Raw genomic sequence first — 24228 nt, 5'->3', positions numbered from 1 at the left:
TTTTCTTCCCCAAGCTATTTTTGTTTATAGTCTTCTATCACAGCAATAGACACCCTAACTAAGACATCCACTAAGTCACAGTCTGAGGTAGTAGAGAGAGCATGGGAGTCCTACCATACCACTATTGGAACATCGTGCTGGGCAAGGTAACCTTAATTTTCTCATTTCAGTTGCCCTGTCTATAAAATGTTGACCTCAAAAGAGTATAGGAAGATAATACACACAGGTAAAGAGCTCTGTTCATCAAAAGGCACTGAACATATGTTAATTGTTAGGCTTAAACATTTCTGTTCTGGTGGTAGATAATTGTTATGCTCTTCGTTATAGGTGCATATTCATTTACAGAATGAAACAGATACAAGATTCATTTGAGACATAAAAATAAACAATAAATGTAACTTGCTATTACATGCTTCTATTTTAATAGGATTTTAGTTTAAAAAAATCAAGTTCATAACTAACGAGGAATGGAGGAGAAAATGTTTATGAGTTTTTTAATGCACCTTAAATTGATTTTTAATTAATTAACAAAGGAAAATATGCATATTTTTATCTCCTACCATAATTTAAGTGTTTTCTCCTTTGCATTCTAATTCCATGTTATGATGCCAATCTTTACTTCAGAAAAAAAATTAGGGAAAATTCCATTTTTACGGTATGAGCTAGTCCCAACCTATGGCATGAAGAGCTATAGTCCTCAGAACTCATAGAAAATTCTCTTTCTCTTTTTAAGCAGGGGCAGGAATCTCATTATGTAGTTTTGGCTGGCTGGAACTCACTATGTAGACCAGAGTGGCCTTGAATTCACAGAGATCCACCTGTCTCTGCCTCCAGAGTGCTGGGATTAAAAGCATGCATCACCACATGCAGCCTCTTAAAAATCTCTTATGTCATATTGTATGTTTGAAAAGAAGTCCTTTATTAAGAAAATGATGTGCCAGGTGGTGGTGGCCCACACCTTTAATCCCAACAGAAGCAGGCAGAGGCAGGGCAGAGGCAGAGGCAGGCAGAGGCAGAGGCAGGCAGATCTCTGTGAGTTCAAGGCCAGCTTGGTATACAGTTTGAGTTCCAGGACAGCCAGGGCTGTTACACAGAGAAACCCTGTCTCAAAAAAACAACAACAAATGAACAAACAAACAAAAAACAAAAAAGAAGAAGAGGAGGAGGAGGAGGAGGAGGAGGAGGAGGAGGAGGAGGAGGAGGAGATGTACCCCGAAAAACTCTGTAACCTGCCCAGGGTTGCAAGTTTTGGTTAGCCTGAGCACTGGGAGGTCTAAGAGACTCAAACGTCTAGTGCCCACCCCCCACTCAGAATGGCTACTCCTAACATCTTCTTATCTTCATTCTTTCAAGAGTTCAGGCTAAAACTCTACAGGTCATTTTTGATTTCTTTCCTTCTTCTCAGCCCATATCAGATGCCTCTGCAAAACTTATGAACTCTATCTTTAGAATATTGTTGGTGTTCAAGAGCTTCTCACAGCCTCTACTGGCCTCCATCTCCAGGTCAGTGCCTAGACAACTCTCAGCTGGGTGATTACCATAGCACCTTCACCATACTCTGCCCAGTCCTGCCTTCTCAATCTTATCTACTGGTCCCTAGCTTCCTAACTTACGTGCATTTTGTTGGTTTGGGTTTCCACTCCCATCAGGATGAAAGTTCTTATGTGGTGCTATATTATGTACCCTAATAAAATTTGCCTGAGGATCAGAGAACAGAACAAGCCACTAGATTAAACATAGAGGCCAGGCAGTGGTGGCACACACCTTTAATCCCAGTACTGGGAAGCACACACACCTTTAATCCCAGGAAGTGAGGGCTGGGCAGAGAAAGGTATATAAGGCGTGAGGAGACAGGAACGAAAGACTTTTCGGCAGAAGCATCCCTTTCAGCTAGAGGCTTTTTCGGCTGGAGCCTTTTGGGAGAGGACTCAGAGGATTTCAGTCAGAGGATTCGTGGAGCTGGTGAGGTGAGACGTGGCAGTGGCTTGTTCCTTGGTCTCTCTGATCTCTCAGCATTTACACCAATATGGGGCTCCAGTTTTTTTTTTTTTTTTTTTTTAAATTAATAGACCATTTAGCAATTTGAGCAACACTGATTTGTTTCATTTACCTTGGCACTCCTCTGTCTCGAATGGGGGCTGGCATGTAAAAGACACCCATTGCATCCCTCATGTCCTGCCTTTGTTCCTCCCCTCAACCTATTGCAACAAAGCCCTCCACGATTTCCTACTAACATCTGCGCTTTAGGAAGCATTCCTCTACTCACAGTCTCACTTGCAGGAAATGTCCAAGTCCTGACACTGGCCTGCAAGCTCCATGCTCCCAAGGCCCTACTCCATCCTCATTGCGTCTCCAACGTTGCCTCTGATCTTCTCTTTCTCACTGTTCTTACTTCCTCACTCACACCGGGCTGCTTTGGCTGATCCTTCTACCTACCGGGCATCCGGTCCCACCCATCAAAGGGCTGGAAGGTCTTGCTCCCTGATGGCATGCTATCCTACCGATTCTGCTTCTTGTCCGTCTATGCTTCACGGGTTTGCACGCACAGGGATCACTGTCCTACATCAACTGCCTTCAGACTTACTGTGTTGTTCATTCTCTCTCTTCCTCTTTGGAATAAAGTATAAGATCACGATTTTTAAATCACTTTTATCCCCTGTTCTAGGTGCTGAAGCCTAGCACTCAGAGGATTTTTGGCACACAGCTGATGCTCAATAACACGAATGAGGAAGAGCTTTTCTTTCAGTGGGGATAGAAACCCACATCACCAGCTTATCAGTGAGAGTGGAACACACTGTGTGAACCACTCTCACAGGTCATAGGTCCTCTCTGTCACATTCTAAACAGTTGTACACAGTGTAACCAATGGTTCTGTACACACACAAAAATATAAAAGTTCTTTTTAGGGAAGAGCACAACTTTCTCCTCACTCCCACTTCCCTGATTTTTAAGGGGATGGGGACAGATTTTTCCTATTAAAATATACTTATTTTATAGGCATTTTTTTCCCTCAGATCTGCCTTGTCCTTGTTGTTCTGGTCATGCTGAAAAGTTTAGTATTAGTGCCAGAGGCAACACGTACCCTGCTCTAGGCTGGCATCCATTTGTATTTCATTATTAGATGATATTAAAAATGTTGCTTTGGCCTTTTATCTGTCACATAGCATGCCTATTATCTTACTCCCTCCTGATAACCTGCTGTGAGTGGGCAGAGGAGTTAATGCCGTTCCCATTCAAGAGGGAGTTGAGGCCTCCCAAAAATTGGTAATAGAGGAGACCTTTGGCTTGATTTCCTGTTCTATTTTATTTTTTTTTAACTGAAAAAAATTTATTTTATTGCAAGCAATTCCACCCAAACCCCTAAATAGAAAAGTGTCTGCCACTGTTCTTTGAAACAGGCTTCAGTTTTGGATATACTGTTGGGATGCTGAACACTGTACTTAACACCCTGCCTGACGACACTTCCTGCTGTAGCTGAGCTCTGAAAAGCTGCTAAGGATAAACAGGTCAAACCATCCTGCAATTTTAGTTTTTAAGGAAGCACGTGATTTAAAAAAACAAACAAACATAAGTTTCCCTTAACTTTCCATCCATTACTAGTACTAGTTTTCGACCCCTTTCCTAGCTTGCTTCTGGGATATGCTGACAGCTCACAGATAAGCAGCTTCCTCCCCACGTCAGTGGACACTGGTTCTCTTCTTTGCTGATACGTGTTGGACTGAACCATCTCTTACCAAACAGGTCTATCTCCCCAAACTGCCTCTGGATCCTCAGTCTTTCTGCTGCAGAATTCATACACAATGCCATCTACTTAACCCAATAAATACTAGATAATACTTAACATCAATACGAGATAATACAGAGTTCACTCTCTGACCTATGTCTGAGAGAGAAGCAAGTCTCTTTAGATCCAGTGTCCCCAGAACCAGTTCCGGTGACTATGACCTAAGTAGAGGACTGTCTTTCCTCTTCGGCTCTTTCTCTCCTGTATCCAACCCATTAATTACAACATTGAATATAAGAAAGCCAAGAGGCCTTCTTATTTAAATGCTTGTTTATATTTACAAAACACCCCTCCACCTGTTCCCTTTCATTCAACTGCTATTACTGCTCTTCAAGTTCCTGACCTTAACACTCCTCTTTCTAACTGCTCTTACACCTTTTTCTCATTTCGGAGGAACCCGCCCCCCGCCCCCCAGGCTCTTCCTGGGGACACTGCCACTGCTCCCGTTCTATACTGTCATCCTCTCTAAAGGATTAAGGAAGGACCCCTCACACCACCTTTCAAGGCTAGGCTACCAGGTCACCTGGAAAGTCCAGCCATCACTCTTTCTGCCAGACATGAATAAAGACCGTATTTGTGTGTTCACACCTTTTATAGCCCTTCCAGCTCCAAAACACCAAGAACTATCTGGAGAATTGCTCGCTGTTGTTGAATTCATCATTCCCATCACATAAACAGATTTCAGAATTCTCTATTTTATGATTAAGTACTCCCAGACTGTTGAGAGAAAGTCAAAAGGTTCTCTTTCTCCATTCAGTCCTACCCTGTTTCCTTTCCTTCCCAAGCCTCCTCATGCAGCTACCACGGCTTCCAGCTCTGACTTTTTGTCAAGACCATCTTATTCTCAGCCACATTCGATGCACATACCTTTGGATGGATACTTTGATCTAGACACTTTTTAAATATGTTATAAATAAGGCACATAATTTTTATCTCTCATTAAGTTTCTAGGGATAATCAAACCTTTCGTTATTAAGAATAGCACAAGCAGATGCTCTTAGAACACCATGGGAATAGCATTCTATGCAAACCACTCCAGCAATATACACAATTTAATAGTTTGTATCTTGTTCCCAGTCCTTAGCATGTAGTTACAGCATCTTAATCTGCCACCTACACCCAATCATTTCCATATCTGGTGTAGTCTGACAGTACATGGGAGTGGTATTCACTGTGACTGGGGTCTGGGCTCTGCCAGCTCATGCTGTAGATATAGCGGTGGGATCTGTGCCTATTGCTAAAGCCTGCACAGCAAGGGACAAGGCTTAGGTGTGAACTCGAGTGCAGAGAGCATGGTAAGTAACCGGCGCCTTGTCTCGGTCATACTTACTCGGTGAGGTGGGGGAGGCTGCACCTCCTTCTGTGGATGTGGTTGGAGGCTTGGTGTCTGGCATGGGCAGAGGCACAGGCCTGGCCATTGGTGGTGGCGGTGGTGGCGGCAACATTGGGGTGGGGAGGAATGGGTTGTGCACCTTCCCTTGACTGCTTCCATTGGGCTGCATGGGTTCGGGGAAAACACACACAAGAAAAAGAATAAACGGATGTCAGTCATTAGCTGCCTCTGCCAAGGAAAGACTTACTAGGTACCTGCCATGCAAATCACTAATATTCAGGCTGTTGGAAGCACATTGATCTTTTGTTCCCCAGAGTGTCACGTCCAGGAGCAGTCTGGACTTGTCCATCCCTGACTAACCAACTCTTGCTCAGTGCTGTGTTAGCTGCTGCTTCCTCCAACGTTTTCACGATTGTAAAATGCTTGTTTAATATTGACATGCTAATTAGACTGAGGTATCATTCCTCTATGTGCATTTATATAGGTAAAACCATGATCATTAAATATGTACATAAAATATATAAAATGATATTTGATTTTCATTTCTTAAAGTTCATCTTGTAAGACAGTTAATAAATGTATTCAATGAACAGAGGTATTTTCTTTCACATATCATATAGCATCAGGCTCGGAAACTTTAATATTTAGCGATCAGATTTCTATTAGGCAAAAATACTCCTTCTAGTTTGACTTACATCAGCAAATGCCATGGGACTCACACTTTTCTGGCTGCCTGGTGTTAGAACAGCCAAAGAACATCTTTCTAACAAAATCAAGTTTTCCTCAGAAGAGAACATGCAACATTTATTTTCAAGATCTGCAAAACAGCCTTATGGAGAGACTTGTCTCAAACCCTGTAAAATTTTGATCAAAACGCAAAACAGGGTATTTGACAGTTATATAAAATGATGTTATGACTACTAAAAAGACCATGTTGGATGTTCAGAAGTCAGACTTGGTGCCAGTGATCAGTTCAGGTTCCCACGATTTCCCAAGTGGCTTTCCATAACGTGTTACAGCCAGCAATGGCCTGTATGTAGACAGCAGCCTCAACCCAAAATTCACTTGAAGGAGGTCCCATTGTCCTGGGCTTTTAAGAAGAAACTTAATAATTCTGCAGAAGAGGCAGGCTCACTCCTTCATTAACCAGTATTCATGGTATTATTAGTATTTTTCCTCAGATACTGTCTGAGGATCAGAAGGCTGCACACTCTCACCAGTATCCTGGCCTGGGTATAATTTCTGTGTGGACCAAAAGTCCATAAGTGAATATTTTAGAATAAGTCAAGCAAATGAATACACAAGCAAAATGAAAAAAAAAAAGGGCACCATATCGATTTGTTGTCTAGACAGAAATGTATCTGTGAACAGATCACCAGACATTAGTCAAAGCTGCCCATTTTGGCTCAAATCTGCAGAATCAGGTCTTTCTGCAGGGGAGAAAACCGACAGAGCAGTGTGACACACCATCCTAAACCAGGCAATAAGAACTACGGCTAATCTGTGGTTTCATGCATAGATATTATGAGAAAAGGAAATCAAATATGGCTTTCTGCTGGACTTAATTTATTATTATTATTGCTATTAGCTTTGGGATACAGCTATTCATTGTAAACATATAGCTTTATATTTGTAATAAAATTTGCGATTTTATAAAATAACTTTTATTATTGGAATGCTATTTCAAATTGTGATTATTTGGTTTATTTGAGAAAAATGAAAACATTCATTTGTAGTTATTGAACATGGCTTAGTTTTATATGAAGATAAGTGGGAAAGATAACTACTCGCAGAAATAACAAACCATAATAAACTTTGCTTCTAGCATCTTGAGTTCAAGTACTGGTCAACTTGATCTAAAGTGTTAGAAGATTGTATTTTTTTTTTTTTTTAAAAAGGCCATCAACATGGTTGATCTGAAACATCTGTCCCCTTCTGCTCCCTACCTCTCTCTACTACCCCAAATCATTACTTAAAATTATTCAATCTTTCTATTTTGTTAACTATATGGTCCTGGGGTTAGAATGCAGGAGGTGGAGCCCAGAAGGTTACACAGTTCACTCTCCAGACAATTTATATCCATAAGCTGGACAGTTGCGAACTTAACACAAACCCTGTTTTTAAACCCTGGCCAATCACTCTCACAGCAAGTTAACTTTCCCACAATCTAGAATAAATCTGACGTTTGCTTGCCTGTAGTCAGTCAGCATGACATTAGAACACAAAATCACGTGGTCATAAAGGGTCTTCTTGATATTTTTACATTTGGCTAGCATTTCTAGAGAAATAGAAAGAATAAAAAAAAAAACGGTTTCCTTACATTGAGGAAGCCCACCTGTCCAGCTTGCTGACCAGCGTCAGGGCAGACAAGCTGGACAAACTCTTTCAGCGTCTCCTGAGGGTGGTAGCGGATGGCTGGGTGTGAGAAATAAGGCCCAGGCTGCTGGATGATGGGTGATGTTGGAAAGTGGAGAGTCGATGGCGTGGCATGTGGACTTGCTGCAGGAGACAAAACAAAACAGAACACATCAGGGGTGTGGAGAACCCTGCTTTGACACAGCTGAACCAAACTCAGCCTCCTTTTTTTCCCCTTCCACCTCTTCTCCTGGAAGAAAACGTTGCTCATGTGACAGGATGTAGCTCTGGACAGTTCTGATGGATTTTCTCTTTTAAGGCTCTAAGACAAACATGGAGGTTAGAGCAGGATCGAGTTTCAAGTTGCCTCTCGATGTTCAGTGGACGTGAGTTATAAAGGCATTAATAATCCTTGTTGAAGATGAAGATTATTCATTACCTTAAGAGCCTTTTTAATGAAGCAAGCAATAAAAAATGTATTTGGTAGATTAGACCTGATTTAACCGACATTACATTTGACAAATTCTACTTTGCACATATGGATCCCCTTTCATGCTGAGCTACCCATAGATAATAATTCATTGTTAAAGCTCTTACACTCCTTTCAAGGAAATTTCTAGGGACTAATTCAGGCCTAGAGTTTTTTGAAGTCTGTAGTAAATGATCACGTAATGAACCCATGCAATTTGGGTGCCTCACTTTACAGTGGAAGGTTTATGTTGCATTTTTCTCTGTTGCCCTTTCAAAGCTAAAGCAGCGACAGGCTGAGTAGGCAGGAACTTCGTGAAAGGTTGCTTCTCTGCCATAAATCTGATAAGAGATTCAGACAACGACTCCTTTATATTTGAACCTGATAAATATCATTTGTACAAGATTACATTAGATAAAAAAGCTTATGCGAGATCTTAATAATTTTTCCAGGAATGCTTTTGTCCTTGAATTGGAGAGATGATGGCCAAGACCTGCCAGAGGATAAGAGCTTCATGTGAGGGGGCTGATAACACTTAGCCCAAGTCCAAGCATACCAGAAAAGACTCCAGACAGGGGATACATATGCCTCCCCCGCCCCTCCCTTTTGTAGTTTAAATCTTTACACTGAAAGGACTCCTACAAAGAGAAACACAGAAGTGCTCAGTTTTAGAGAATGTGACTTTCTGAATACCGAGAGAAATTCATAATATTGAAGAGAATCAAGTTCAGTAGGCTCTTCCTTTCTCCCACCATCCCACTGGAATGGCGAAGAATGCATGCCTACTGATACTGGGGTCTCCTGAAGATTAGGTTTTATATATATATATAGGGCTAGGGCTTTGTGGGTCAGAGCAACCCTTGTAGTTTTCAGAGTAGAAATGTGGGCTGGAGTAGAAGCAGGCTACCAATTTGGGCTTGCAGATATTCAGGTAAATCATTGTTTGCAGGAAACTTGAATTCATTCAATAAAAATGCGCAGGCTTCCATTATGGTTTCAAGAGACAAAGTTGGGCTAAACCAGAAAAAGTTTTCCTCTTCACCATACAACTGAGGACATCACAAACATAATCGATTGAAATCAGAATTTTCTGCCCTTCCCCTCTCCCAGCTTGGAAGACAGTTTTTCTATCCACTTAGTCACTCACTCCATACACTCAGAACTGAGTGTGACATTTGATAAATACTTGCTGGTTGCACACTCACTGGCTGACTAAAGGCGTACAAAAAATAAGAAAAATAACCATAAAACTTGCCAAGGACAAAGTAATATTTTTGTACCCTGATACAGAGCCAGAGAACATGGAGGAAAAATGGTTGCGAGTTAAGACTGCATAGAATACAATTAAATCTTGGAATCCATTATTATCTTGGAGTGAAAACTCAGAAGCTAAAGAGTTAAATGCTCCTGGACTGCTCTTCCCCTTTTGTGCTACTGTATTTAAAAAAATGAAAGAATTTTTTTCTTCTTCTAGCGTGATGTAGTTGTCTCTGCTGGTAACAAGAAACGTTGACCAGAGCCCTGTTTTTGACAGAATCATTTCTAGTTAGCATTGCAGGTGTTATTTCTCAAATGAGGGTAGGAATGTACTGAGCTGAACAAAATTATAGACTCAACTGTTGCAGCATGTCAAACACAAAGGTGGTAACTCCACTGTCAAGAGCCCTGTGAGACTGACCTTGACCATCAAGTGGCATTGCCTCAGGTTCTCACAGAAAGTGATGAGTGGCTTTTAAATAAGGAATCCTGGGAGCCAACAAGAGTATGCTGCCCGAGGTAAAACCCTGGCTTGAGCAAAGATTAAATAGATAAAAGTTAAAGAAGTAATTCATCAGTACCATGCATTCACTCCGTGAATTGTTAATAAACATCATTGAACTTATTTTATTAAAGACGTAAAAGAAAATCATTAGCAGTGTAAATTTAGACTTTAATTTCTTTATTACATTTTAGCAATAGCAATTTACTCATCTTTTCCTTATGGTGCAGAATTCAGTGCAAACCTAAGAATATATGGTACTGTATAGAATTAATTCTGTAATGACTGATTGATTAGGATCAATTAGTTCTTAATTAATTCCAGGAAGTCATCTGGCCTGAAGTTCTAAATCAGACATCTGCTGAGTCTGCATTTCCACGGCTGTCCTCTTCAAACCTCTTTTCTCTTGCTGGGGACAGAGTTAGTGGTTCACTGTAGAGATGGAAGCGGGTGGTTCTAGAACATGACCTTTAATTTCCTCAGAGAAAAACTGGTTACAGACGTCACAAAGATCTGTGAATTACTATTGGATCCCTCGTGTTTCTCTGGATAATCTTCATCTTCTACTGGACACCGAGGCCCATTAAAAGTCCAGAGCTAAGATTTAATCTTAGCTTTTTCTTGATTTCCTCCTCTCTACTACTTTTTTCTTTCCTTTTATCTTGGATTTGATGTTCTAAGTGTACCTAATTTTTTATCTAAGTTGTCTCAAATCATTTCAGAAGGAGTCACTGGAGCTAAATCAATCAAACAATTAATTCATTAAATGTTCTTTGAGATGGCTAGAGCGAGTTGTATGGGAGAGAAACTACCATGATGAAGCTGGCATGATGTTAATGGAATGCACAGAGTGCCATGAGTCCAAATATTTGATGAAGACAAACATCTCTTATAGATGTGTGTGTGTGTGTGTGTGTGTGTGTGTGTGAATAGCTGACACAATAAAAAATTATAGTACATTATGTAAATGCATATTTAGGTCCTTTAAAATGTGCATTATTTACTTGAGAGTCAATAAAGCCTTTTCTCCTGTGGTTACAGTTTATTGCAGAGCATCCATCTGGATCCATGTTGATGTTAATACAATACTGCGAATTGAAAGATACCACCAAATTGGCTGCTTCTGGGGTCCAGTGCTCTCAGTACCCCAGGCCAGGAGCAACACCGTGTCTATTGGGAACACTCCACTCTGAATGGCTCTCACTACTAGCTTAACTGCTAGCTAGCAGCCAACCTGGTTTACAACAACAACTTGGGCTTTTCATGGGAATACAAATAGGATGGAGAGGAAGGAAGTGGGACAGGTTTCTCTCTCTGTGGTGGCCCAAACAAAGTCATCACAAACACATTCAGAAACAGGATTTCCTAAGAGTCCAGTAATCACTTATGGTCAGGCAGATTGGCCTGGTCTCCCTCCTCCCTAGACTCCAGAACTTTGTACTTGTTTAAAATTATCTCTTTTAATTTGAAGAAGAAGGCTAAAAGTCCAATACAACTAAACACATGTTTAACTAAAAACCACTTCCTCCTTTTAAACCAGAATTGACCAAGTCTGGGGAGGAGAAGGCCAAGGCCATTACTGTGCAGCCGGGCACGTGATCTGACAGTGACGCATAGTCTCACAGTCCAGTGGAAGGAGGAGACCTTATGGACACACACTTGAGCTGTGTGTATGTGACCATGGACCACATAAAGGAAATGGCACTGGGGGTGGGTGGCCAGAACTTGTATCTTCTTGTTTTATTAAAATCTGAGAAAAGGAAGCCATTTTTCCTCACTATTTCCAAGGCGTCTTCTGAAAACCAACCTTAGAAATTCTAAGAACACATCCCCCTTTCTTTTTTTTTTTTTTTTTTTTTTTTTTTTTTTTTTTTTTTGGTTTTTCGAGACAGGGTTTCTCTGTGTAGCTTTGCGCCTTTCCTGGAACTCACTTGGTAGTCCAGGCTGGCCTCGAACTCACAGAGATCCGCCTGGCTCTGCCTCCCGAGTGCTGGGATTAAAGGCGTGCGCCACCACCGCCCGGCTCATCCCCCTTTCTTAAAGCCCAAACATCATGTGCTGAACCATGTTATTCCATTCAGCCCTGCCACTGCCCTTATCGATTTATTCCTCATCCGTGAACCACTGTAGATTCTCAGAGCTTACACAGACATTAATTAGCTTTTGCTTTTTGGCACCAGCCATCAGATCCTAGCCTGTCCTGGGAGAGGTTCCACAGGGAAGCTGTCTAGAGGTGACAGAGCCATAAAATCTCCTCCTTCTTGGAGTGCAGCATGCTTGAAGACAGAGTTTTCTGTGCTGGCAAGAATGAAGGCTACCCCCCACCCCAGCCGCAAGTCCAGAATCTGCAAAGTGTCATGGTCTTCCCACTCATCATGAGGGGCAACAGGTGAGACTCCAAGTTGTTTCTACTGCTGAACTGTCACAGGAACTGCTCCCCGTTCATCTGCAGGAGCTAGATGCGCTCTTTTCAGAGAAAGAGCGGCTTTGAGAATTTCTGACTACTCTTGATTAGAAGTAACCCCCCGCCCCAAGGCAAAGCTCAAAAGGAGAAGAGATTATAAGAAAAAAAATCCCACCTAAAACCAAAAAGCCTTCCACAAGGGCAAACGGAAGTTGTATTGTTTGGGTTGTCAACTACTGAGCTTCTTAAGAAATTCTAAACCAACACTAATATAACCCCGCTGCACCCTACCTGAAGCTGAGAAATCTATCTTAATGGCCCACAGCAATAATTGATAAATCATGCATGAATCAGGCCTGCCATTTACGAAAGCTGAGAAGTTTGGAGCTGTGTGATTTATGTTCACAGACACAGGGAGGGAGGAATTGGGACTGGTACTCCGGCCCTTAGGAGGCTGAGCCTTTTCTAAGTAACAAAGTGTGTGACTCAAAGCAAGCTAAGGTTCTTCAAACTTTTCCAAGACCCTCAGTCCATACCCTGCACGTCATCGAGAAGCATGTGACAGGCACAGGAGAAAGCATCACATTGCATAATTCTTTGCAAAACAGCAGCATTTTTCTAGGAATGCTGCCGATGTGGTAACTATGCTACAGCAGGGTTCCAAGCTGGTGATAAAAGTGACTCTACTTGAATTAAAGGCATCTTCTGACTAGAGATCAGAGTGTGTGTCTCCTGGAAAAACAGATCTCCTCACCACCAACCAAGAGAGGCCAATTTTGTTTTACATTCTTATCTTCATCCATTTTTAACTATATAAAAAGCCGAGTTTCTCTTGATTCCACAAAGTTGTTCTCTGACCTTCACAGGCACGCTGTGGCTCCCATGTGACCTCTCCCCCCTATATCATACAAATAGCAAGTAAATAATAAATAAAAGTCACAGCTTCTGAAGAAAAAAGGTCTCAGTTTCTCAAAAGCTCTGGGTTCTGGTCTAGCACTGGAAGGGAGACTCCCAGTCTGTAGAGGCTATTTTGAAGGTCTGTGGTAATATTCTACTCTATGCTCACAGAAGTGGCCGTAGACATGCCATTAACAAAAGGGTGAAACTATGTTCAACAAAATCTTACTTCAAAACACAGGCTAGGCCTGGATTTGCCCTGGCATCCCTGACACCCTCTCACGCTGCAGTGGTACCTGTCAGTCACTGCTTCCGCTGTCTCTTCTTTACAAGCCATTTGTGAAGTCCCAGTTTTCTGATGCTTCCAAGGCTATCAGAATGTCTTCCGTGCCCCCACAAACACTTCCCTGCTTATGCCTTTTCACAGTTATTCAGCACACCTTGGCCTTGGTGGTTGCCCCCATCCATGTCATGCCAAGTTAAGCATATAAGTCAGAAAGGTGATGCAGGATAGGACCCCCACGGGTGCTGGCATAATGGACAAGTGTTTGGCCCATGTGGCTTGCATCCTGGAACCCTGAGGAAGGGCAGTGAGGGAATGAAGAAAGGACAAATACACAGACACACGCACAGGAAATCTGGGATCACATGGGGTCTGCAACCGCCACAACATGCTTATTAGGCACCGGACAGGGGGAGGGACTAGCTAATCGGAGTAAGAGGTCTCCGTGTGTCAGCAGTCTCAGGCTGTAAACATCTGGGAGGAAGCTGCAGTTGCTCATCTCTGCACACACTGACCAGTTGTTCATAAACACGCGTACGGCTCTGGTGGAAAGCTTTGCCATTTGTACTGAGCCTCATCTAGGTAAGGCTTTGCTGCTTCTGTGGGGCTAAGGCATTGGAGCCCTCCACAGGCTGTGCCGAGGTCAACCACGCACATTCATTCAGGACTTCACTCTCTCAGGACTCCCTCCACTCCCTACACATGGGCTTCAGATTTAGCCCCACCACTCGCTACTACAATTCAAGCTATAGTTTCTGAACCTCTCTATGATTCTATTTGCCATCTCTATAATGGAGGCTAATACCACATGGATTCCACAAGAATGTGTATGTGGCACACAATGCATTTCTGACCCCACAATAGTCAACAAACAGCCTCTAGTATTGATATCACCATTGCGGAAGAGGATGCTTGGAGGCAATTAAGAAACTGGAATTTATTCCCATGTTCTCAGGTCAGTTCTGGCTGTACACAGATTGTACCACAGACAGGGGAAGGGTGGTGGAGTAAAAAGTTCCTGTTCTCTGCCTACCTCCACACACAGGAATATGTGAACATTAAGAGGGTAGCAACAGCATGGGTATGACATAAGGATCTTAGAACGAATTTTGCAAACAACAAAATGCAAATACAATATTAGCAGTGGCAATACCTTTGATCTTACAGTAAAATAACTACATTCAAAAACCTGAAATGCTTCTTTTTTTGACCAATGATGTTTTAAATAGCTACTCTGGCCTAAAACTCAGGCTGAGATAACCTAGATGTTTAGAATTACCTCGCCATCTTGCCAAAGACACTTTTCTACTCAGAACTCAGACCTTGGCTGTTAATTCTGACTGTTCACACTGGCCTTTTCTTTTACCATGGAGACACATCTGTCACTCACACCATCTTCTGACCTATCCAGATTCTTAGCAGGCTTTTACATAGTTACATGGAAACCTTCAACACTCCCTTGAAAGGCCACAAGGTGTATGCTAGTTAGACAGCTGGCACAGACTTACTACAAGAGAGGCTTTTCTAGGACCAAGGGTATATTTTGGGAAAGCTTTCTATTTAGACAGAAACCTAGGTGTTAGTTTAGTTTCTGCTTCTATATGGCTTACAAGGATAGGCAAAGTCCCTTTCCTCTGGCTCTCTCATTTCATAACAGGATTTGAACAAAATACTTACTGAGGTCTGTCCACTTTAAATTTGGGTGGGTGTATGGAATTTAGTGTCTAGAATCATGTTTACAAATAGCTCAGCCGACTGGTTCACGGTAATCACATTAAAATCTAGAAGCCTGGAAAGCATGTCATTTAAAAGAACATATTTTTAAAATAAGCTACAGGGCACATCTGGACTGTTGGCTAGAGTATTCAGAGTTTTGTAGACATGGAGTATGCTAGTTAAGGTCTAACACAGAGCCCGGATTTTCTCCTGACAGGATTTCTGAAATGACCATATTCTCACACTAACTGCATAAGCTACCAGGGTGGCTGATGTGAAATGTGTTCAAACAGCATCTAACAGCTGTGGCTATCGCAGATATGAAGAGTGAGAATTTGACAGGCGAAGCTGACAGGAATCCAGTTCTATGAAGGGATCTTGGACTTCTATGTAAAACGCAAGTGAGACTATGAGACAAGAGATGAAGAACGACAAACACATCAAAACAATTATTTGGGGGGGAAGAAAACCCCGCCCGCCACAGAAGGGATGATTATGTGGCTAACAGAAGCACCTGCAACGAAGTCCCGGCTGCACAGACGACAGGTGCTGGGACCGGTGCTGTTTGCCAGTCTTTCTCCACACTAAATACAAAGCAAGGAAACCATGTCTACAAAAAGCAAGCCAAGATCCCTGTGCTGGCTGGTATTTTCGTCAACTGGACACAAGCTAGAGTCATCTGGGAAGAGGGAACCTCACTGAGAAGATGTTTCCATTGTACTGACCTGTGGATCATACTGTGGGACATCTTGATTAATTTTTTGAGACCCCTAGGTCCAGCCCACTGTGAGTAGTGCCCCCCTCTGAGCAGTCCTGGGGTGTGTAAGAAAGTGGAGGTAGTCAGGGAAGCAAGCCAGTGAACAGAACTCCCCCACGGTCTCTGCTTTAGTTCCTGCCTTAAGGTTCCTGCTTTGACTTCACACAAAGATGGACTGTAAGCTCTAAGATGGCATAAACCTTTTCCTCTCCAAGTTACTTTTGGTCTAGGCGTTTTATCACAGCCATAGAAAGCACACTGAGGCAGGCCTAGAACTGCGAAGCCAAAGGGTAATTTTTAGCACTTCTCTCCACAAACCATCAGGCCAACAGCACTTTAAGATGGTGCTGTTGAATGTGATCAGCAAAGATCACCTCAGAGTGCCCTCCTGATTTTGAAGTCTTTTTAGTCATCTTGCAGAATTAGAGTATCTCTTCCTAATGTTAGTAGTGTTTACTCAAGGTGGGGAAGAGTTAGTCCAGCATGTAAAGTCTGGTAGCATCTGGCTCTGGTGTCCACCGCTCTGTGCCAGCCTTCCCCTGGCCCTCCTTTCCTCTTGTGGACCTGCTTTGTTCTGTATGGGTTTTAGAAAGCAAACACTGTTCCTTCCTTGCTAATGTGCACAAAGCTACTTAAACTTCCTAAACTTGCACATTTGTTTTTTGTAATAGCACCAATTAGAAGACCGTTGTGAGGGGAAGAATGAATGTATAGAGGTATAGTAGACCCAGTCATTCAACAAACATACTGAGACTCTACTACATGCTAAAGAGTATGCTAGCTAGACTTGGAGTACTTATTATCCTTCAGATATCTTTAGGAATGAGATATAGGAAATGTAATCCAGAATATATAGTGGGACCAGGAAACTGACACTCAAGAGTGTTTACAAATGAAGCTGCAGGTCTGACTTGGCTTCAGTGAGAAACGTCCTCCATAGGTCCATGGATTTGAACACTTGGTCTCCAGTAGGTGGCGCTGTTATAGAAGGTTGTAGAACTTTAGGAGGGATAGAGCTGCTGGAGAAAGCACTTGACTGGGGGCAGACTTGGAGGGTTTATATAGCCTCCTATCACTCTCTGTGTGTGAAAATGTGGTCAGTCAGTTTCTTGCTCCTGTTGCCCTGCCATGCCTTCTCCTTTGTGATGGACTCTGTCCTTCTGGAGTCTAAATAAACCCTTTCTTGCTTAAGCTGCTTTTGGTTATGGTATTTCACCACAGCAACAGAGAAGTAACTAACACAAGGTTCCCAGCATGAACTAAAGATGGCTTTCTAAGCTCGAGTTTTACTTGTGCTCTGCAAGTGCTAAGTGCAGAGACAAGTCCCAGGCTGGAGAGTGCTGCTGTCTACTGCCTAGCACTCCAAGCATCTTAACTCCTCCTCCCTCTAAGTAAGGCATTGTTTTTGTCTGCCCCGCTGTCCTCATCCTTTCTTCTGTAAGTGGAGGTCTAACATTTCTTTGGAGAGCTTTTCTCCCTCAGCCTCAGGTTATGTGGTTAGTAACCCTGACACCTAGTTCTGATGGTGGTTAGAAAACTCAAGCTATACAACAAGATATCCCATTATCTTTTAGATATAAAGATTGTTTCAAAGGTGAGCAAATGGCCCCAGTCAGGCCAGTGAGAGTCATGAGCATCCAATGGTAGCTGCTTTTCTAGATCCATTGTAGAAAAGTGATTCTTTCTCCCTTTGGATTAAGTTGGTAGCTAAGTGTAAAGTTGCTCAGGCTTTGTGTGCTACAACACGAGGAGATGAAGCTGTGAACGGGACTTACAGTGAGAGGAGTAGAAGAGGGAAGTTATGATCTGTGAACTTGAACTGTGTCCACTTGAAGCCACACGCCCATAGGTCAGTTGCTGAACCTAACCCATGGTCTTCTTTGGCCAGTCAGTGGAAGGTTAAGCAATTTGATTGGAATTCTTAAACAAGAGCCTTCATTAACATATCTCCAATTCACTCTCAAGAATTTAACAATTAAGCAGTTCTTACTATAGTGCTCAGGAATTTGGGGGTTCAGGATGATCTAGTGACATCCTCTAATATGACAATGTTTTCTGTGTCAACAGAAGGTGCCCACAGAACCTGATGGACACAGCCTCAAATCTCCACCCACAGCTCAAATGGTGAGGGCGCCATTCTCAGGTTCTTCCAGCATCTGCTCATTAATGTTATCTCAGTTGCAACGATGATTGTTCTGCTAGGTAGAAAGGCAGGGATGGTATTTTGAGCTTGACCATTTGGGCCTCCACTGTTGATGGCAGATGAAGGCTCAATGACCCTGATGAACAAAGATTCTTCCCCCTTTAGCAAGAGCCATGGATAAAGGAGAGCTTGTCTAGGTGAAGCCTCTGTCTGTCAAAGGTTGGACCACCTGCTCCACTGCGGAGTCCAGGCTTCTTCCACAAGAGTGGGGGCACAGGGAACCTGGGTCTGCTCACTTCCTCAAGACCATCTTTATTTTCCCGCTTGTTCTAGATTTACTTCTACATCAGCAAGAGCAGATGGGAAGTGGGGGCCGAAGGGTGGGAGACCACTTCAAGAGAGTGAAGGAGGTTCTGAATGCAAGGGGAACCTGAGCAAAAAGAACACTTACTGGATACAGACCGTGTTCCAAGCCTGTCATTACACAGGGCAGTTTACTCCTCCTCCCATTGATGATTATGTGAAAATGGGAACACAAGGGCCCACTGAGGACCAATGACCTGCCCAGGCTTAACCAGAGCCACATGGCTTGGTAGAACTTGAATTCTGTTGTGGCCAACTCTACTGCCAGGCCTAGCTCCTTCATAGACACTCTCTGCTTCTCTTTAAATGACCTTTTCAGAGGTCAAATGCTTTACTTCCTTTTAGTGTTTTTGTCCCAGACCCCTTTAGGACTGAAGTAGAAACAGGCAGCTCTGATGTTCACACATGTGCTTTTTTTCATAAGAAAACTGAACTCTTTGAGAGATGTAGAGAAGCAACTGACATTTGATATAAAGAAATGGCAAACAATGGATGTAAATTTTCTGTGGAACTACAACTTTCCAAACCGTGTGAGTACATGTGGGTGACTAAATGCCCTGGTGTTCCCAACACAAAGGATGCAGCCTGGAAGCGTGACTCTCAGTGTTCCTGCAGCCATGTGGACAGGACAGGACAGTCCTACGGTGTGCAGTCCCCTGCTCCAATGGCTGATAGGCTGGACCACATAAACACTGAGGAAGCTCAGCTCCAGGCCATGCGATGCACTTAACTTGAACATGATTTATGATTCTGTCAGTAGGGGAGGCTCAAACCTGCACTGATGCCTAAGTGTGAGCTTTCTATTCAAAACAGCAGTTGGGGGAGGGAGGCAGGAGAAAAGGAGGAGTGAGCGAAGGAGGGAGAGCGCGGGAAGAGGCTGTTTCACAGAAAGAGAAGATACAAGTTCAATTTCCAATGTTTGCTTTTGTGCTGAAAAAAAGGAAAACAAATCATGAGCGTAAGCATGGAATCTACATAAGATTAAACTAAACGAGGAAGGAAGAACTCCTCAGGGACTTATCTGATTATAAAGCCAGTTACAGTTGATGTATTTGGTGTCAGTAAGGGGTCTTGGCCATGGCCTCCACTTATATGTGCATGGGGCTCCATGGTGCATGCCAGTGGCAGGGAGTATATGGCTGAAGGAGAGTGAAGGAAAGGGGTGAGGGACAGGGAGGGGAGGCAGCCTCCTTTGTCAGGGTGAGTGTGGATGAGGGTCCACTAGGCTAATCACCCTATTATCTGCAGCACTCCCTCCAGGGGCTCTGTGACTCTTGAAGAGATTAAGGAGCCAAGTGGTCCCCTGCTCTAACCTGTCCTCCCTGGACAGCATATTAACATGATTCCACTACAGAGCAACCCTCTTTAAAGTTTCCTGCAGGATGACAAATTAACCCAGCAGGGTGTCCCACACATCTATCTTCATACAAATTATTAGTGTAATAGAGCTTTGAGTTATGCATTTATCTAGTAATTATTGAACAGTTACACAAAACCAAGCTGAGTTGCCCTGGCCCTTTACGAGGTTCGCTCGGTGGGTGGCCTTACAGTTAATTTAGGATGGTTCTCCACTCCACAGCTCACTTGCAGAGAAATTAGCTAAACAGCCTTCTCCTTTAAATATTTTCCATGTCACAGTGAAACTCTTTACAATACAATAAAGGTACAGTTTTAATTACACGCTTCCTGACTTTTGTTTAGTCGTAGTTTTAAAACATTTGCTGGCGCTAGTTTTTCCTTTGGCTGGGCAGTAATAGCTGGTTGTAAGTATCTAGCTAATGAATTTAATAATTTCCTGAGCTGAGACTTAAAGAGCCTTTGCTAAAATGCTGCATTTCCTCTCTGCTATCCCATAACTTCCAGGCCCCTGGACGAGGTGTCCCTGTGAAGCTGGCGCTCTGTGTATGTGCTCACTTTGTATTCCCAAATCTTCCTTGTCTTCTCCTGTGCTCCAGAGTGGAGCTCGTTAGGTCTGTGATGCCTGGGTTTGAAAATCAACTGGAGTAATTCCTCCTGGAGTAGGGCGATGTCATGTTTTCCCAGATGACAAACTCCAATAATAAATAAACACCCTGCGTCTGTTGGTTGCAGAGCATGTCAGCACCGTGTCTGCAACAGGTACTTAATTACTTCTCATTTTCTTGAGATGATTCAATTGCACTAACCCAGGAGAAACAAATTAGACCCAGTTGAGCATCAGCATGTTCTACAGCTAGGTTTAAGAGGCTTTCCTGAACAGCCAAGAAGTGTGCAGGTACGACAGGAGAAAGCTGGCCACACCTAGCCCTTGGGGCCTGTGCCAACAGAGTAGGGTCATGGTCACAGGGATTAAGCACCAGGGTATGTCTCTCCTTTGGCTTTGTCACTGGATGGAAACAATGCTACAGGCAAATACTGTGTTCTTTTAAAGGGACCCAAAATTTTGAACTAATTTTTCCTGATACATAGCAAGGTAGAGACTCTTGAACATACTGAACACCTGCACATTCTAGGCACCTCCATAAATGCTGCAAAATACTTGTTCTTGAACATTATTAATTATTGTTGTTGTTATTACAGAAGGGGGTGGGAAGGACTTCCCATTATCTTCCACACTTTCTGTTTCAATCACATGTATGCATTCATTCATTTATTTGAGGGATGGTTTTCGAGAGCTCTTGTGCAAGTCACGAGGCTGAGGGATTCAGGGATGAGCATGTAAGACGCGGTGTCTGCCATTTAATATCTCCTGCCTTCATATTTCTCTCTCCTCCCCTGCTGCTTTCTTACTATCTATGCATGTCACAATCCACGCTCCTCCAACCATTCCTGGTGACCCTGATTTCTGGAAAGATGGTCTTCATGCTCATAATTCTCCGCAGTATGTTTTTCTTGGCCAAACTGGGAGTTATGGTTGACTTCAGCTCCTCAGATGTTTCATCATGAAGAGCAGGATCCTCTTATGGGCCAGGAGGATCATGGACTTAGAAAGGTTTTTGGGGCATATAAAGTTTTGACTTCCTCTCTAAACAGCATGAATCTTTGAAAGCTGTACAACAAATCTTTGGTTTATATGATTATTGTTTTGGTATATGTTATGAATATTTTCAGAATCAAGACAATTTGACTTCTAAACCACACACACACACACACACACACACACACACACACACTGCACACATATACCATGACATGTACACACACTGCACACACACTGCACACACACACACACACACTGCACACATATACCATGACATGCACACACACTGCGCACACACACACCATGTGCAAACACAACACATATAGACAGATACAGGTATATGTGTGCATACACGCATGTGCATACACACATACACACACACACTTACTCACTCACTCACTCATAAAGAGGCAGTGGTTTAGCCACACCTGCATTTGGCTCATTTTAATTTCCTAGTACCTAGTTGTCTAACAGAATCATTTGTTTTCGGTTGCTCTCTATTTTGCATATTGACAAACAGATGGCAAAAGGTTTGAGATGGGGTTAAGCATCATTCTTGTTTGTACTCTGACAATGCCAAATGACATGGTATTTCCCCAAGAGGATGCCCTTCTTTGTCTTCCCTGGCATCTGGTGCCTCTCTTAGCACAGTGTAGGTCAGGTCCATTTTCTGACATGCTTGGGACTCTATGTATTTCTGCGTTTGGATTTTATTTTAGATTTGAGAATATCTGTATATACTTACCAATTAAACAACCCTAACCAGAGAATCTGAAATTCAAAATGTGATAAACATTGGGCACCAATGTGCTGCCCGGGCTGTGTCACACCTGCACTCAAAAGCCCAGACTTTGGAGCATTTTTGGTTTTAGACTTTTGGATTAGGGTTGATCAGCCCACCGCACAACTGCTGGCTTTTCTCTTCCCTCAGCTGCTGAGTAGTAAGTACTCTGGGGATCAGATCCAGGCTTCCCTTGCTCCCTCTATTCAGTAACTAGAAAAGTACCTTGTTTGTTGTGAGCACTTGGTAAACATTTGTGGGAAAAATTAATGGGTCACCAGATGGTAACAAGAGTTTTCAAGTTAATTTTAACATTGAGAAAAGCCAAAATGACTTAAAAAAAAAGTGTTTGAAGTGACTTGTGTCTCACAGAAACTGTGCCTTTGGTAGTAGCAAGGAACCACAGGCCAATAAAGAAAGAAGATACAGGAGCTCTTTAGATAGCTGTAGAAAAACTCAGTGTGACAACACAGTCTATGTCATGACTATCAAAGTAGCTAAATGGCTACATCATGCCTTGGAGTAATAAGAAGTGTGAAAACAAACTAAAGGTTTAAATAAAGGTAACTTATTATTTTTTCCCCAGGGGCAGAGTAAAGGTTAGGAACTACTGATCCGGAAACTAAACAAGATGAATTCTGGTCTTGGCTCTGGCCAGCTCAGATTGCTATGGGTAAGTCATATAAAGTGCATAAGGAACAGATCACTAATATATTCCTTCCTCATTTATTGATTTATACAACCCCAATTTTGTACATATTGATGATTATATTCAGCTAATTAATTAATTCAGCTAAAAAAGTCTAATCTATACCTTGCACCTCCCTTAGAGCTAGAGCTAATCATATAGTATAGTTCTGACCATGTGACAGTACAAAAAACAGTAATGGATGGCTGGTGAGATGGCTCAGCGGGTAACGGTGCTTGCTGCCAATCCTGAAGACCTAGTTCAGTTTCAGAGACCCATAAAGTAGGAGGAGAGACCCCTGCAACTCGCCTCTAGCCTCTACATACACGCCATTGCATATATATATATGCATATATATATATATATATATATATATATATATATATATATATATATATAAAATCTCTACATCCACATCTACACAGTAAGTCGATGTAAAAAGAAAAGAATTATAAAAGACTATGAGCTGGCACGTCCTCCTTTCCTGTGTTCCAGCTGAAAGTATAGGCGTAAGGCAGGAAGGAATGTGGTGGCCATACTGAGAAAAGGGACCTTCTGAAGCCTGGCTCTGCTAGCCTGTTCTGTGTCACTATAAAAAAAAAGTATCTAAGGCAGGGCGCTTATAGAGATGTTTATTTGCCTTTAGAGTCTGGTGACTCGTGACAGCCATGCTGGTGAAGGGCCCCTGGCTCTGTCACGGCATGGCAGAGAAGCCAAGAGAGAAATGGTCATGCACAGAAGGGGCACGTGTTCAGTCAAGAGTGCAAGAGACCGGCGAAGAATCAGGCCCAGACTTTTTGTAACAACTCACTCTCTTGAGAATGAGTCCATTCCTGCCAACCAGACCCTAACCTTTCACAGGAGACAGCATTAGTTTACTCTTGAGGAAGCCTCTGATATAATTACCTTGTACTAGACTTCATCTCTTAAATGTTCCATGAGCCTAACACAGCAACACTGGGGGGCCAAACTTCCGCCGAATGAACCTTTAGGGAACCAACCATATCCAAATATAGAGAAGACATTCCACTCCTTGATATAATTTTGGGGCCACAACAGCAGAGTTGCACTAAGAGTTAGGGTTTTTTTTGTTGCTATTGTTGTTTATTTGGGATTAAACCTATGCCTTCATGTCCTGCACATGGGAGAAGTGCCCCTCACCGCTGAGCTCTAGCCCTAGCCATTTTTGAATTATTTTCAAGTTTGATGATATGGTCTCACTAAGTTACCCAGGTTGGCCTTAAGCACATTGAATTTGAGATGCTCTTCTCTCAGCCTCTTGTTACATTACAGGCATCTATCGCCAAGCCTGGCTTGTAATTTTCTGAAGTTATGACTTAATGATATTTGTCTGATACTCATAGACAAACACACATGATTCCTAGAGCCCCGTTTGTTGGATGTGGCCTTCCAGTGTGTGACTGAAGCTTTTCTTTACGAATCTCTGAAGCACAGTTGATTTTTTTCAATGCAAAGCATTGAAGTGCCACTTTCCATCTCACTATTTTTGAAAACACGAAAGACTTTAGGCAGAAAG

General features: G+C 42.6%; 1 protein-coding gene across 3 annotated transcripts in view; it reads right to left on the bottom strand.

The window, feature by feature from the left end:
• The window catches only part of Nfia (nuclear factor I A), a 344021-nt gene that overhangs the window by 44730 nt on the left and 275063 nt on the right, over nucleotides 1–24228 (bottom strand). For all 3 annotated transcript variants that reach the window (XM_059254554.1, XM_059254555.1, XM_059254553.1), the window contains exons 8-9: nucleotides 7438–7616; nucleotides 5115–5280 (exon numbers count right to left, since the gene is read on the bottom strand). In XM_059254554.1, coding sequence (XP_059110537.1) covers nucleotides 5115–5280; nucleotides 7438–7616 — 345 coding nt within the window. The remainder of the gene's footprint in view (nucleotides 1–5114; nucleotides 5281–7437; nucleotides 7617–24228) is intronic.

Source organism: Peromyscus eremicus, chromosome 2 (assembly GCF_949786415.1).
Source record: "Peromyscus eremicus chromosome 2, PerEre_H2_v1, whole genome shotgun sequence".
In the NCBI taxonomy this organism is placed as follows: Eukaryota; Metazoa; Chordata; class Mammalia; order Rodentia; family Cricetidae; genus Peromyscus; species Peromyscus eremicus.
The sequence above is the reverse complement of the archived record's forward strand: the minus strand, read 5'-3'. Positions and strand labels throughout refer to the sequence as shown.